The 15,486-nt window shown below is 49.5% G+C and overlaps 1 protein-coding gene across 4 annotated transcripts in view; it reads right to left on the reverse strand.

Annotated features, from left to right (window-relative positions):
• Window positions 1–14,825, reverse strand: part of FXYD6 (FXYD domain containing ion transport regulator 6) — a 34,337-nt gene extending 19,512 nt beyond the window's left edge. The window contains exon 1 of one of the 4 annotated variants that reach the window (XM_039888024.1): window positions 14,065–14,355. Coding sequence is in view for 1 of the 4 variants with exons in the window: in XM_039888026.1 (XP_039743960.1) it covers window positions 14,065–14,716 (652 nt within the window). In the remaining 3 variants the exon portion in view is untranslated. Of the gene's footprint in view, window positions 1–14,064 lie in introns of all 4 variants that reach the window. The other 3 variants (XM_039888025.1, XM_039888028.1, XM_039888026.1) reach the window with 3 other exon arrangements.
• Window positions 14,826–15,486: the final 661 nt, after the last annotated feature.

A 15,486-nucleotide genomic window follows, 5' to 3' on the forward strand; every position in this document is an offset into this window, starting at 1 on the left:
CTGGAGCTCCTTGTGGCTACACAAAGCCCAGCCTCACTCACACTGCACACTTCCTGGGGCAGCAGCCCTGACCAGAGAGTGAAAGAGAAGGTACAGGAAAGACAGGTGAGTCTTCTAGGTGGTACAGAGCAGTGAGCTTGGTAGTAGGAGTGAGCAAGTTGCTGGCGATGGGGAGTTTGGGGGCAGGAAGGGGGACATAGGTCTGTCTGAAGCATAGTAGTCCTTCTATGGACATCACAGAAAGAAATGAGAGGAAAATTCTGAGATGGAAGGCCCAAATGTGAGGCCCAGTCTGGGAGTCTGGATTGGATAAAAGAGGCAGTAATCATCATCACGACAAACAACATAGATCAGGTACTATTCTTAGTATTTTAAATATTTATTCTCATTTAATACTTAAAAAAAGCCTACGAAGTATCACCATCAAACCATTTTACAGGGAAAGAAACTGAGGCAGTGAGAGGTCCCCTGGTGATAGCTGGATTCCAGACTTCAACCCAGCTCTGTCTGCTGGTGGAAGAAGGGCAATCTTCCTGCTGTGAGCTCTGAACTCCGGCCCTTGGGCCTCTCCAAGAGGCTCACCTCCCACACAGCTGTCACCCTGTTTCTTGCTCCTATCCCAGTCCAGTGGGCCGAGGCTGCAATGCTCAGCCTCCTGGGGTAGTCAGGGGAGCTCTCTAAAGAAGGCCATGATAAAGCCTCTGGGTGAACCTTTATCGACCAAGCTCCCCACAATCTCTAGCTTCATACATACTCGTGAGAGGAACAGACAGCAGCATGCATAGTGCCTGCCAGCTCACCCACGAGAATTTATATTCCCTTATTGGCTAGAGAGCTATTTATTCAGGAAGTTGCTTTTTTTGTTTGTGTGTTTAACTGATGACAAATTGTGCGGCTGATTAGGTCGGGGGTGAAAACATGGGGAGGGGCTGGTAGAGGATCGGCCAGTCCATTTCCCTGTCCCCTTCCTAAGGCTATTATAAAGGTTAAATGAGATAACACAAGGGAAGGTTTTTTGTAAACTGTAAAGCACTGTGATAACAGCACCTGACATTTATGTCATGCCGAATACATTTAATCCTTATAGCAGTTCCAGATTATGATCTGGCTATGATTATGATCATTTCCTTTATGCAGATGGAGAAACTGAGGCCAGGAAGGTTAAGTAACCTGCCTACAGTTAAAGAGACAGAATTAGAACCCAAGCAATCTAGTTCCAGAGTCTTTCCTCTGAACGACTCCGCTTTCTTGCCTCTGTGCCAGTCACTGACTTTGTGGACCTGAGCAAGTTACTCTACCTCTTGGAGGCCTTCCTTCTGAAATGGTAAGATGGAAATAATAACACGCACCTTAGGAGTTGTGAGGATTACATGAAACAGCCTTTGTGCATGGGCAATTATTGTTTGCCCACACCCATCCCTTCTGAGAAGGACATCTCCTTTTGGAGGGGAGCTAGCTCCGCCCCCAACTCCGACCATGTAGGTTTACTAGTGGTGCCAATTGCAGCCCCTCCCTTGTAGCTAAAAAGGAATGGGTATGAGATCCAGTGTCCTGCCAGAGGCTGTCAAGTTGGAACCCAGGGAGGAAGGGTAAAAGCAGCCCAGCTGCGAAATGTGGGCAGAAGTCAGCCAGCAGCAGTCAGGTGAAGAGCTGGCGGGAGCGAGGAGCTGGGGGAAGGGACAGGGACAGGGACAGGGTCGCAAGTTGGTGTGCTCCAGGCCTATCTGTTCCTAAACCAGCACTGCCCTGTCCATCCTGAAGTTTGGCTCTGTGAACCGAGAATCCCTGCCTTGCCTAAACTAGATGGAGTTCAGTTTCCGTCATCTGCAGCGAAAACGGATACCGTGTCAGAGCTGAGCACTGCGCCTGGCAAACGGCAATTGCTCTTTAAGCATCAGCTGTTAATATTATTACTGTTATCATTCTCCAACTTTTTCCTCAGATTCCTCCTTCATTTTTTACCTTCTCTTGGGAAATGGAGAAGAGAAACGGAACCGAGCAGGGGAAAGAGCCCCAGTACCCTCCTCTCTCTTCCCTTCCTTATCTCTTTGTTCTCTAACCTCCAGTCCTCCTGACACTCCGCAGGGAGGGGGCTTGGCCCACAGCCAACACAGCCAGAGGGCTTGACTCAAAAGGCTCCCCAGCCACTGCCTTCTCCTAACTCAAGAAAAACAGCCTGCGTCACCCAGGGCCACAGACAGATGGCGAAGGAGAGCACGTCCGGCTGAGTCAGAGACTGGTGACACAACGCCTCAGCCAACACTGAAGGCAGCCTCCAGACACAGAAGCAAGATAAACAGAGAGGGCAGGAGACAGGAGAGAAAAAGAAATCCCGGAGGAAGAGACACTAAATAGGGAGGTGCTCAAAGAGAAGTGTGAGAGGCAGGCAAAGGAAAAAGAAAGGCTGCAAAATGGAACAGAGGTTCTCTCAGGGGCAGTTCTCGGCAGAAACTGAGTGAGAAAAGTGGAAAAGGAGGAACACAGGTGGCAACGCGAAGAGAGATGGAGACTGCTGAGAGAAGAAAAAATGTGCTTTGGAGAGACATCGAACAGTCTCTACGTGGTCGCCTTCCCACAAGACCCTAGCTGGGCCTACACGCTTGGCTGCCTCAGTTGCCTCCACCATACCGCTGCATGCCCTCATCACGCTGATGCTCCAAAGAGCAAAGAAGGGGAAATGCACCAGGGTGGAGAATGGGGAGGACAGTCGACAGACAGCTGCTGTTCCTAGGAGCAGTATCTCCCGCCTCTCCCTAGCTGCAGGACAGCTGCCCAGGAGAAGACACAGGTCTCTGCTGTCAGGGCAGCCTGCTGGACAGGGTCCAAGAGCCCGAGGCCTAGCCCTGGAGGGTCCCAGGCACCTCCTCTCTAACTAGCATGCCCAGTCTTCCTCCTAACCCAAAGTCCTTCTAGGAGAACCCACAGCCTCCCACAAGGCCCAGTGGGTGTATCTCTCTGGAAATGCTGGGCCCAGAGACATGGGCAGGGCCGACTGGACTTCCGTAAAACCGCTGAAGGCCCTCCTGACTCCTTGAGTTTAGGAGAGGTCAGGGCAAGATCTATCAGGCCAGGGACTTGTCCTTCAGCCCTGGACCCTCGAGTGTACCAGTGACTGTCATAAGAATGAGGAGAAGCAACTGGGTTTTCTGTGTTCCACAGTCCACCCTGCTCCTGTTCCCTGCCCATGGTTGCTGAAGGGGATGATGATGGTGGTGATGATGAAGTCTACCAAACATTTGAAAAACACCTTACTTATCAGACAACTTCACGAGCTAGGTCAAAGGAACATCACAAGTACAAGTGATGCTGGGTATCACTGCCATTTCACAAATTAGAAAAGGTGAGGCTCAGAGTTATGTTACTCGCCCAGGGTCCCACAGCCAACGATGGTGTGGCCGGCATCGGCTCTTGATTTCGTGATTACCAAATGCTACACTCTTTCTATTCCTTCTTGCTGCCTCCCTGGCAAGGGTAGAAATGTGTGGGAACTAAGGAAAATGAGAATGCTGACCCGACTCAAGACCAAGTTGGCCTCGTTGGGTGGGAATGTTCTTACCCAGGCCAAAGAAGAGAAATTAGGGTGAGACTAACTCAAATAAAATTAAATAGCTTTATTAAACTTCAGCATGCATTATATCGTTTTTTTTTCCTTTCCCAGTTTCTTGCCCAACTCTGCTCTGTCACGATGACTGATGTTAGGCTAAGGCTGGGACACTAGAGCCCCTCATGGGGAGGGAGGAGGCCTGGCTTATATGCCAGCCATTGCTAGACCCCAGCTGTTTACAATTCTGCCCCATCAGTCCTAGCTGAGCCTCGGCATCAACAGGCACTCTTGTCTCTCTCCTCAGCCCCCACCCAGCTCACAGCAGCTTCTGGGCACCCCACTGCTCTCTGCCCAGCAGAATATCAGTGCATTTATGCTGGGAGCTGGACGGTGTCCCAGAGCAGTTGTAGATGATCCTGTCCATTGGAGTTCAGCTTAGAGAGGATGCCAATAGAACCACTAATCTGGCAACTGCCAGCCTTTGATGCAGATCTCCCTTTTTTTCTGGCATGGTTCAGAATTAGATTAGGGTGTAGAGCTGAAATAAAGACCACTCTCTACTCAAAAAAACCATCCACACCCACAACATTCTCCCAAGGAGAGATTTTGAAATTTCACTAAACGCTTCTTTTACAAGGTAAATACTTCCAATTCTAACAGTCATTTTATATCTTTTCCTGAGTTATTTTAATCAGATTGCTTTCCAAACTGCTGAGATTTGCCTGCATTTAGGTGGAGAAATTGATGGAGAAAAGGAGGGTAATTTTGGAACAAGGTGTAATTTGGGAAAGAATGACACCATTATGCTTCCAGTAACCAATTAACAAACATTTATTGATGGCCTACAGTTGTCCAGGAACTTGTCTCCTCACTGAGGGAACTCCAACAGCACAGTCCCTGCCTCGTGGAGCTGACAGTCTAACAGAACTCTCAGGGCTTCCTCCCTCCCTCCCAGTCCTAGCCATGTTTATTCCTGCAATATCTCTACAATCTGGTCTTTCTTTTCCATTGATCACTCCAGTTCAGAGCCTCATTATTGCTTTCCTGGGCTGCTGCAGTAGCTTGCCTAATATTGGAGTAGTTGTACCCATCTTTAACCTCCTCCCTCCAATCTGTCCCAGACATTGATAATTGAATGACTAATCTACTTAACGTGTATTCTGATCACTTCCCTACCAAACGCAAATGCAATCACAATGCTTCAGTATCCTATGTATTTTTTTTTTTATTGAAACTTTTAATTTTGGTATATAAAACCTCTACGTTTATCCCTTTTTACCCTTCCAGGACATTTCCCATTACTTCCAGCGAAGATGTCTCCTGCCATGCGTGTATTGATATCCGTGCCTTTATATATTCCCTTCCTTTCACTTAGAATGCCCTTGCCTTCTGTTTATTCCATTCTCAACCCTGGCTGCACTTAGAGAGCCTTTTAATAATAAAATAATTGAAATAATAACGATGCCTGGGAATTAACTAAGCCCCACTAAAAACTCAGGGGTGTCGCCAAGGCATCAGTAATTTGTAGAATCTCCCCACTAATTCTAATGTGCACTCGAGGTTGACAAATGCTATCTTTGCCCAATTACCACTCCAGCCTATAGTCTGAACTTCTCTCTCCAGACTCGAAAAGTACTTATTGCCTATCATTAGCACTGATTGTGCACCTCTCACATTCTGTTTTATTCTCTCTTTTATAAGGTTCTTCTAGCTGACAAGTCTCTGTGCTGCTCCATGACTTGGAAAAGGTGGGGTAGTGCACATAGCCAGTGAGCACTAACTAACAGATTGATATGTTTATCTCAGAGAGTGGAAAGAGCACTGCTCCAATCACCAGGCCCTAGAATTGTGCTGGAGGTGGGCACTGAAAGGGGCTGAAAACCCGGACCTGTCAACAGCAATGGTAATGAATCACGCTAATAGTACCTTTGATGTGATGTGATGAAAATAGCAGGGAATTTACCTCTGCAATCTTTATCCCCCAAACCCATAAGCTGAATCTAATCATGAAAAACACATCAGACAAATCCCAATTGCGGGATATCTTACAGTATACCTGACCAGTCGAAACTGTCAAGGTCATCAAAAACTTGAGAAACTGTCACAGCCAAGAGGAGCCTAAGGAGACACGATGACTAAATATAAAGTGGTATTTTGGATCCTGGAACAGAAAAGGGACATCAGGTAAAAACTAAGTAAATCAGAATAAACTCTGGACTTTAGTTAATAATAATGTCAATATTGGTTCATTATTTGTGTTGTGTGAAAAATAATGTAAACAGAGCCATTCCAAAGGGAGTTGGAGTCGCCACCCCAAAGGAACTTCCTTGTACATCTTACTCCTCATCTATGCCTTTGGAATGTCTGAACTGGGCAAAATAACTCTTGAACTGGGCCAATGCAACATTGTATTCCAAACAATTGTCTGCAAAGCTAATGGAAAGCAGACATTCTGACTACCAGACTGAAAATTAAGACATTCTTTAGGATTAGCACCACCATGTATAGCTAAAGAATAACTTAGCTTATCTGCACCAACAGAAATTCCTTCCTTGATTTGTTAACACCAATAGAAATTCCTTCCTTCTATTAATGCAGCTATTCCCTTTCCTTCCTCATAAAAAAACCCTTGTCTTCACCCGCTAATTGGAACACTTTGGGTTTCTGCCTGAATCGTTGCTCCCCAAAAGTTATTTGTTTGGATCTCAAATGAATGTTGGTTGCCTCTTACTTTGGCCTTTTATTTTTATTTTTATTTGTAACAAATGCACCACACTTATGTAAGATATTAATAATAATAGGGGAAACTGTGTGTGTGTATGTGTTGGGGAGGGTGTAGACTGGAACTCTGTACTATCTGCTCAATATTTTCATAAATCTAAAATTGTTTTTAAAAGGTCTATTAAAAAATAATTAAAAATTTAAAATTCAGTTAAAAACAAAAACAGTCCCCAATCCCATCTCATGACCTTCCTGGCACACTGTATGGAGGGAGCCCTGTGCCCTGATCAGTGTCTGATGCTTTCTGTCTGGTGCTTCTGAACCATAGAAGCCCAGAGCCAAATCCAGCAAAAGCTTTTAAAGCTGCCATTTAAAACCAAGTGCTTTGGGTCCAACCAAAGGTCACTGATGGATCTTCAGCCTCCAGAGAAAATGCAACCTGTTCCCTAGATTGGCATTTTAACGCCTATCAAATAAACAATTAAACCTCAATTATTCTGTTTAATAGCCTGACTTAAAATGATGGTCCCTTTATGAAGTTCCAGTGAGGGGTGGTCGAGCCAACAGGACTCAAAGCCTGGAGCTGAGGAGAAAGCAGAGGGTGGTGACATTCTAGTAGGTTAAGGGACTCACAGTGGCTGGACACTACTGAACCCCCGCACTATCTCGAAGGCTGCTAGACAGCACTGGAGCAGGGCGGAGCGCCTCTGGCCCAGATCTTCCCTTCCTGCTGACACCTCCCAGGGTGGTCCCTTCCCAATGGGTCTTCTCTTGTCATGGGACTCTCAGGCCTGGCAGGGCCTCCCTGAGTAACCCCATCACTGGATCTGCCTCACTATCCTTCATTCATCAAGGGGGATACCCTGAGCCCGCGGTTCCCCATGACTCAAAGCTGTTTCTTTAGAGCCCAGAACTCATCCAGCCTGGCTGCACAGGGGGAGTGGTAGGCACAAAACTCCTTTATTATACAGCAGAATACATTATTTTAACCAGGAGGCACCTTTACCTTTAACATAGAGTGAATTCTGGGGAAGAGAAACTGGGTCAGAAGAAGAAAATAACTGACCATGAAAAGAAACAGGGCCCCCTCCTTAGAAAGGAAAACAGAATTCGCAAATCACAAACACAGGCCTGGTTTCTAGAAGTCTCCCTAGAAATACCAAGTTGGCCCACTAGAGTGGGCACAGTGCCTTGCTGCCACCCCACTGTCACTGCCAACATCTCAGCCATTATCCCATGGGCTTCGCATAACAGCCCTCGGAGGCAGGCACACAGAGCAGTATCGTGCAGCCAACTCCAGCACAGACTAATGACACGAGTTGCCCAGTGAATTGGGGAGCAGGACACGGGCCTGCTACCTGCCAGCACTGGGGCCTAGGCCCCTGCCCCTGAGAGGATCTCAGTCCAGTTACAGGAGTCTGGTTGGCAGGCAACATTGCACAGAAGCCCTAGGCTGGGCCCCAGCAAGCTGGGCGGGCATGAGTGAGTCAGGCCAGCAAAGGGATCACCTCCTCCACACGCCTGCTGACAAAGACCCATTCAAGAGGGGCCAGACAAGCAGTCCCACCCAGCAGCAGGAACAGAAACTCAGAACAGCACTTAGGGCCAGAGGCCCAGGCCCTGCTCACAACACCATCACAGTTACCAGGAAGCTTGGCTGATCAGCTTATACAACCTCTGCCCAACAGCCCACCTCCTTGAAAGCACAACTCTGGCCTGCATGTTTGACCCTGCAGAGTACTTTGCATATACTCACACTATCTTGCTTGGGGGTTAGTATGCCTGGGGAGGAACCCTGACCATGGGATGGGGCCTACATGCCTGGTAATCTGCCCTACCTCTGGGTGGTGAGGGTAGGTACATGTGCATGCATGGAGGGTTTGCTTATTTGTTTATCTTTGCTTCAGGAAACACATTTTGCCCTCCCTACGGCCTGCCATCTGCCCTCATTTCCCCTATTCCAACAGAGCCAAGGCCCATATTCCTTTCCACGTACTGCCATCGCTAGTGTGTCTCCCGCATCAGACTATGAGCTTCTTAGGGGCAGAGGAACATTCTAGGCATCTCTGGATCCCCAGAATTTAGCATAGTAGCTGCTCAATAAATGCTGATGACGGAATGAATGGGTATTTCAGCATCATTATCCCTTTAAGTCCAAATCCAGTCTAAGCTCAGAACAACCTAAGGATCTGCATCGAATTTCTGAAGACTTTTAAAACTTTCACAGTGCACCCCTCCCCCACTTCCTCACTTCTGCTCTCTAGGTCTCTGTCAAATCCCAATCACCAAAAGGCTATGATGAATCAGCTCCCTCCATCGGCTTCAGCCCTTAAGTATCCCAGACCTAAGATAGAGTCAAATTCTTAGTTTTAGACCCTGCCAAAGGAACTGGGCATGGGAATGAAGAAATGTACATGTTAGAAAAGTGTGGTATGCACCTGGATATGAGTGACAGGCAGAAGACAGTCTGGAAGGACAAGTGGGCTTTCGACACCTCCTGATGGGTGAGGGCTTTTTCCCACCTATGTTCAGCTCACACACTCATTGGGCTTTCTCTCTGTGTCTGCCACCAAGCCAGGCACTGTCCAGGGGACATGCAGACTTTGTCTTTGAAGAGGTAGGTGGGGGTAGCAAGGAGAAGGTGTGGATATAAGCTAAAACGCAAGCACAGTGGGCCGTGGAACATTCAGAGGTAAAGGGAAGAGGAAAGCATGTCTGTTTACTGGGAATTAGGAAACGCTATTTGAAAGAATGAGTGCTTGAGAGCCGCTTCAAAGGATGATATAACAACAAAATGTCATTCTAATAACAATAATATGTCATTGCTATTATTATTATTATAGCAGCTAATATCTACTGACTGTTTACTATGTACTAGGTACCACACAAAGCACTTTACAGAGCTTACCCTGCTCAATTCTCATGCTCATTTGACAGATAAGAAAACTGAGGCTTAGAAAAGTTAAGAAAACTAGCAAGCATCAGAACCCAGATTAGAGTCCAAGTATGTGTATCTCCAAAGGCCACCCCCACCCTAGTCAGCAGGCTGGAGTGAGAGCTCAGAAAGGGCCTGAGCGGAGGCAGAAAGGAGGAACTATAGGCCTGGGATGACTACTACCTGGAGAAGGTGCCTGAATAGTAGTTGCAGCCAGGTCATGAAGAACTTTGAGTGCCAGTGCAGGCACCTGTCTGTATTAATAAGCAATGGGAAGCAGCAGGAGGTCTGACATAACTAGATCAGTGGGAAAAATGGATAGGGTTGAGAGGATGGAAGTGAAGAGGCCATCACAATGGTCTGGGTGAGAGACTGCAGCTGGGCAAGGTGAGAGTGTGTGGGAACCTGTGAGCACATGCCTATGTGTTAGGTCTGCAAGATTATGTATGTGTGAGAAAGGGAAAGTGTGCAAGTGTGAGTGAGCATGTGAGTGAGCGTGGGGAGCCTTCCTGTTGAAGAAGGTTGCAGAGCCTTCACGGTGGGAGGTGGGGTGAGGTGAGCAGGGAGAGAGGAAGGGACAGGACAAATCAATTGGTCTATCTGAGCAGGAGGGCTCTGGTGAATTAGAAACCATCATTTCACAGCTCTGTGGCCCCTGAGAAGCCCACAGAACCTGGCATATTAGAGGGACTCGATTAACATTTGTTAAAATGATGTATAAATGAATTTAAGATCTCGGCCTCAAGTCTTTGGAGGCCTGGCTTTGCACTCCATCTGGGTGGGGGTCCCTGTCAGTCCAACTACACCTTTCCTCATCGCTGGCCCCCTCCAACCCAGATCAGATATTCTGAGCTGGAGCAGCCACAGTCCCAGGGCCTCAGCCCCCGTCCTGGGCCTTGTGCTCCCCTGCATATCTTTCTAACAAGCATGTTCCTGTGAGGACTCCAAGCTGATTTCACACTTTCCTAGGTCAGGGTCTCCCCTCATCCCTCCTATTCCAGAGCAGAGAAGATGCTGCCAAATTGGTTCCAAGCTTTTGTCTGGGCTGGAGATATCCTGCTTCTTATTAGGGGCAGAGAGAACTGACCAGCACCTCCTGACACACTCTCCAGCTGGCCAAAGACTCTCCCTCTGGAGGATTTCATAGGCCCACCAAAGGATGGCCCTGGATCTCATCCTCTCCAGAAGACACCCCTTTCAAGACTGCGCCCAACCCCAGGTTTTGTCCCAGCAAAACAGAACAGGTACCACAGTGTCCAGGAGGGGCCGGCTCCCACAACCCGAGATAAGAAAACTTGGTCTCAGTTTCTTGGGTACCTCCTGTCCCACTGTGTAAAAGGGGAGGCTTTCTCCAGAGTAACGAAAGACCATTTCCTTTCCTGCTCAGCTTGGCTGCAACCCTGTTTGATGAAATAATGAGTACGATTTGGCATCTAGAGAGAAAAGGGATCTCTCTCAGACTGAATAAGCTACAAAAATTTAGAGGATGAAACACCTTGAAAATCATGGAATCTAAACCCCCTAAAAACAAGGAAATATCGACAGACGTGAAAATAGATGTAGAAATAGAGGCCTAAAATCTTGGAGGCTTTCAGTTGCTTAACATCAATCTAAGCCATTCTTTGCTTTCACCAGAAACCCAGTTTGCATCCAAAAGGATATCTGTGGAATAAATGCACCTGCCTTTGGGGCAGAGCCTGGACTAGAACCTGGGTCTGTGCCTCTGCGCTCATAGCCTTTATGCTCAGGCTCTCTGCCTCCTGGGGCTGTGCCTGTCATAACTGTTTTATTTCCTCCAGGCCACTCGGGCAGAAGCTGGTGGGTGATTTGTTAGACAGTGAGTCCTGGGGGCCACCTGGCACAGTCTGCCATCCAGATGGCAGCCACCTAAATCCAACAGGGTGGGAGGGGGGGTGGGCAGGGGAATGTGTGCTCTGATTTATGGGAGATGTAGGTGGGCTGGCTTGCCTCAGGCTATGGGGCGTTTCCAGGGTCTAGGAAACTGCTCCTTCTCCCCATCCCCTTTTCTTGCCACACTCTCCAAGAAAACGTAAAGAAGTAAGCTCACTATCCACTAGGGAGGAGTCCCCAACCCCTAGGCCGGTACCAGTACATGGCCTGTTAGGAACCTGGCCACACAGCAGGAAGTGAGTGGCAGGCCACAGAGTGAAGCTTCATCTGTATTTGCAGCCACTCTCCAGCACTAGCATCACCCCCTCAGCTCCACCGCAGATCATCAGGCATTAGATTCTCATAGGGGCACCGGTACCTGGTGCCAAAAATGTTGGAGACCGCTGCACTAGGGAACCCACACTTTGGAAGGGCCATACTAGTCCCCACAGGGTTGCTGTCAGTGAAAAAGGAAGGCAAGAAATGTGGGAAAAGCAGTAAGAGGTCACAAATCCTGGCTGAAAATTCAGATGGTCCTAGCGACTACTGGGTGTGTGAGCCTCAGCTTCCCCATCTAGGCCTCAGTTTCTCCATCTGAGCCTCAGTTTCTCTCTTTAATGAAGTCCACGTTGGATGTTCCCTCAAGGCCCCTTCTGGCTCTGAGAAACCTAGGATTCTGAGGTAAGGAACTGTGTCTTCCTCTTCACCTTCATGTCTCCAGCACCTAACACATAGTAGGTACTTAAACCAGTTCACTGAAGGATCAGATGAAATGGGTCCTCGGTCAGTCCAAAAATTGCATAAAGGCCAGGACGGAGATTCTTCTCTCCAGTCTACCACCTGACAACCACAGAATCCACAGGTCTTGGAAAAGCCCTGGCAAGCCTGGAGCCCTTTGCAAACTGCTTCTTCCCCTCTATACACAAATGTGGTTGGAGGAGCCAAGCAGGAAGCGAGAAAATGTGCTTGGGAGAGAGAGGAAGGCCTAGATCCCAGACAGGAGCAGATCACCCTACGCCTACTTTCTAAACTCACCTGGCTCCTCTTCCTCCTGCCTCTTCTGGCTTCCCTCTCCTTCTTGGCCCTCTTTCCCTCTTTGTCTCCTCTCTCTGCCCTCCCATCTCCTTTCGCTCTTTGTGCACAGTCACCTTTCCTGCCTCCTCTGTGGAAGATCAGAACCTTCTGCTGGTCCCGGAGTGCCTGATCCTGTTAGGCAGGAAGACTGGGGGCTGAGTGGAGACTTTTCTGATGGGCCAGGCTTTCTCAGGGGCAAGGCAGGGTTTAGAAAGCCCCAATGGGAGAGATTTAAATTTTCCCTCTGGGCCTCCTGAGCCTTCCCCCTACACGCCCTGGCACAGAGCCAGATGAGACAGGAAACGTCTTCTCTTCCAAGCTGAGACCTATTTAGAAGAATAGTGAGTGTGCACACGCCTGTTGTGCATGTGTGCGCGCACGTGTGTTGGGGAAGGGATGGGATGTGTTATTGTTGGTGTGTGAATATACACAGTATAATGGCAGGGTGTATGGGTAGCATCATGGGTGGTGTATTGTGGTGAGGTATACGTATGGTGTATCTGGTGTGCATTGTGATGTATGTGTATAAGTGGTATGTTTACAGAGTGTGTGTAGTGAGTAGGGTGTGTGGTGTGTGTAGTGTGGTATGTATATGTGTTTGGGTGTTTGGAGTGTGTTTGTGATGTGTAGTGTGGGGGTGAGTGGAGTAGGTAAGGGGCCATGTCAGCTTGGGTGGAAGCTAGCTACCCAGGGTCCCCTACCCAGAGAAGCCAGGGTTAATCAGTATCTAGGCAACCATGCTGGGGGGAGGGGAGGAGATATGGAGGTGAGGAATGGGCAGGAAAAGGAGGGAGGCTGAGAACTGAAGAGGAGTTACCATGGCAACTAACAGGCAGGTCACGTGCAAAAGGCTAAGTTGTGGAAGCAGACATACATATCCACACATACATAATATGAGGGCACTAGGTCCCCAGAGTGGGGGTCATTTTACAGGGGACGTGGGCTGCCCACTGATCCATCTCCAAATCTGGAAATCTGGGCCCAGCCAGGGAGCACTGCCAAGGAGACAAAGGAAGTAGAGATCGAGGCCACATTGCTGGGGAGAAGCCTCAGCTGCCTCAGCCCCCCACATCTGGAAGTTGGCAGCAGGGCCTGGACAGGCCCATTTCTCCAGCACAACTGCTCCCTGCTCCAACCTTTGGGTGCTTTCTCTATCAGCCACCACTTGTAAGAGCCAGAAGCAAGCACCAGGAGCCACTGGCTGCTCTTCCAACTCTCCACGGAAGCCGGGCAAGACACAATGGGAGAGGTTCTGCTAGGACCAGCCCTGCTGGGGAAAGGAGCTGGGCATGAAAAAAAAAGGGGGAAATAGGGGGTTCAGGGCTCCTAGAAGAAATCAAGATTGGATAAACAAGAAGGAGAAAAAATTGATGCAGATGTTCTCATGAATCCCCATGCCCTGGAACCTCCGCCCGTCTTTGCCTTCCCCCACTGCCCAGCCAGCATCCAAGCCCGAAATCAGCAAGTCCCATTTTGTATTGCTCATGTGTCCACACTCAACATCCAGCCATCTCCCTACGCTCTACTCCAGTGTCCACAGCCTCCAAGTAACAAAGGGAAGGCTCCCCCTAGATACAGGGGGAGGGGATGCAGCCCTTTCCCCTTCTAAAAACCAGAGCCTCAAGCTCCAGACAGAAGCAAGTGAGTTTCCAGCCAGCAGTTTCACCCCCACTGCCATGGCCTGCCTCCCCTCAGAGACCCCTCTCCCCTTCCGACGCCCACATCCTCCCTTACATCCTAATCCAGTTTCCGCAGCCCAAGCGGCAGCTGCCTCGGAGGAAGGCTCACACCCACCGAAACAAACAAACCCCGCAGCTCCGGGGTGCCCGCGATCGGTCCGCACCCGAGCCTCCCCCTCCTGGTAGAAGAACCCAACTTTGCCACGTCCGCAGCCGCTTACCTGCACAGCGTACTCCCCTCCGAGACGATCCCTGGAGGACGTGCCGAGTCCGGGGGAGCTGGGAGTGGGGTGGCTCAGGCAGGGCGGTGGGAGAGGCTTTCTCTGTTTTCCCGCCTCCCCTCCGGCTAAGGGCTGGGCTCCGGGAGAGGCGCGTGCAGCGGGGGTGGGGAGCGGTGGGCGGGGCTCGGCCGGCCTGCCCGGGGGACCGCTGCAGCCGAGTCGCGGTCCCGCTGGTTTCTGGATAGCCTCGGCGCAGACCCCTCTCCACTCGCCCTGCGCAGCCCTCCTGCTCCCGGCTCGCCGCCTCGGCCGCGGGTGAGGGAGGGATTCTTTCAAAGGGCGGCCACCTCCGAGAAGCAACAGGAGCCTGCCGCCGAGGGGGCGGGCCAGTACCAGCACGGATTTGCCAACTGCTGCTGCCTTTTGGTTTTCTCTGGTGAGGGTGGGAAGGGAGCGAGACAAACACAATGACAGAGCTAGTGTCACTCTGAAATAGTAAACTGAGGGGAACGGGAAAATCAGAGAAAATAACCCAGCACCAGACACTGCAACCCACGTTAATTGGAGCCTTGGCAATTAAGGGGAATGTGCAACCAAAAGCATGAATGGCTGTGTCATAGGCGCTCGCGCGGGCTCTGGTTGTGATCGTCATCTAAGCTAGAGCAGGTGGGGTTCTGGGAGTGGGACACTCGCTCCGACCACAGATTTGCTGCCTAGAACCCCCTTTTCAAAGTCCCCCATCCTGGCCCTGCCAGGTCACAGCACTACCCTCTCCCCAGCTCACTCCTCAGGGTCCAAATTCAAGATGGCAAACTGAATTTGAAGATTTAGATTTTAGTTCTGCAATTCAGCCTGTGACGTGATCTAGAGCAAATCACTGAAGGAAGCTCTCGAGCTTCAGTTTCCTCCCATGTGAAAATGGCTCTGAGAACCCTGACCTCCTGGGAGACTTAGCCTAGCACTTAGAATAAACCAGCTGTCCTCACCAGGAGCAGGATTGTAGGAAGGGAAGAGTCCAGGCACTGGCAGAAAACAGAAACACAGCAAGAGCTGACCACTTGGTAGTCAGGAAGCCATGCTGCCTGCCATGAGACTGCCCAGCTTGAGCCAAGAAGGGGGCAAATAGCATGAGGGGTAGATGTTGAGAAAGGCTGGGAGTGTCCAGGCCTGGGCAGGGCCCCCTGGGACTTACTTATAGGGACAATGGGTACTGCTAGGAAGAGACCCAGCCATACATCTAACACCCCAACCCTGGGCCTCCATTTTCTCATTTGTGCAATGAAGGAAATGGCTAGATAATCTTCAGGCCCCTCCCAGCTTGAACCTTAGATGATTTAATTATCTTAATAAATGGTCATGTCTCAAAACCCCAAGACAGGAAATATTCAAAAAATGCTTTGCACAGATTTGGAAGCCATAAAT

Source organism: Pteropus medius, unplaced genomic scaffold (genome assembly GCF_902729225.1).
Source record: "Pteropus medius unplaced genomic scaffold, Ma_sr-lr_union100, whole genome shotgun sequence".
NCBI classification, from domain to species: domain Eukaryota; kingdom Metazoa; phylum Chordata; class Mammalia; order Chiroptera; family Pteropodidae; genus Pteropus; species Pteropus medius.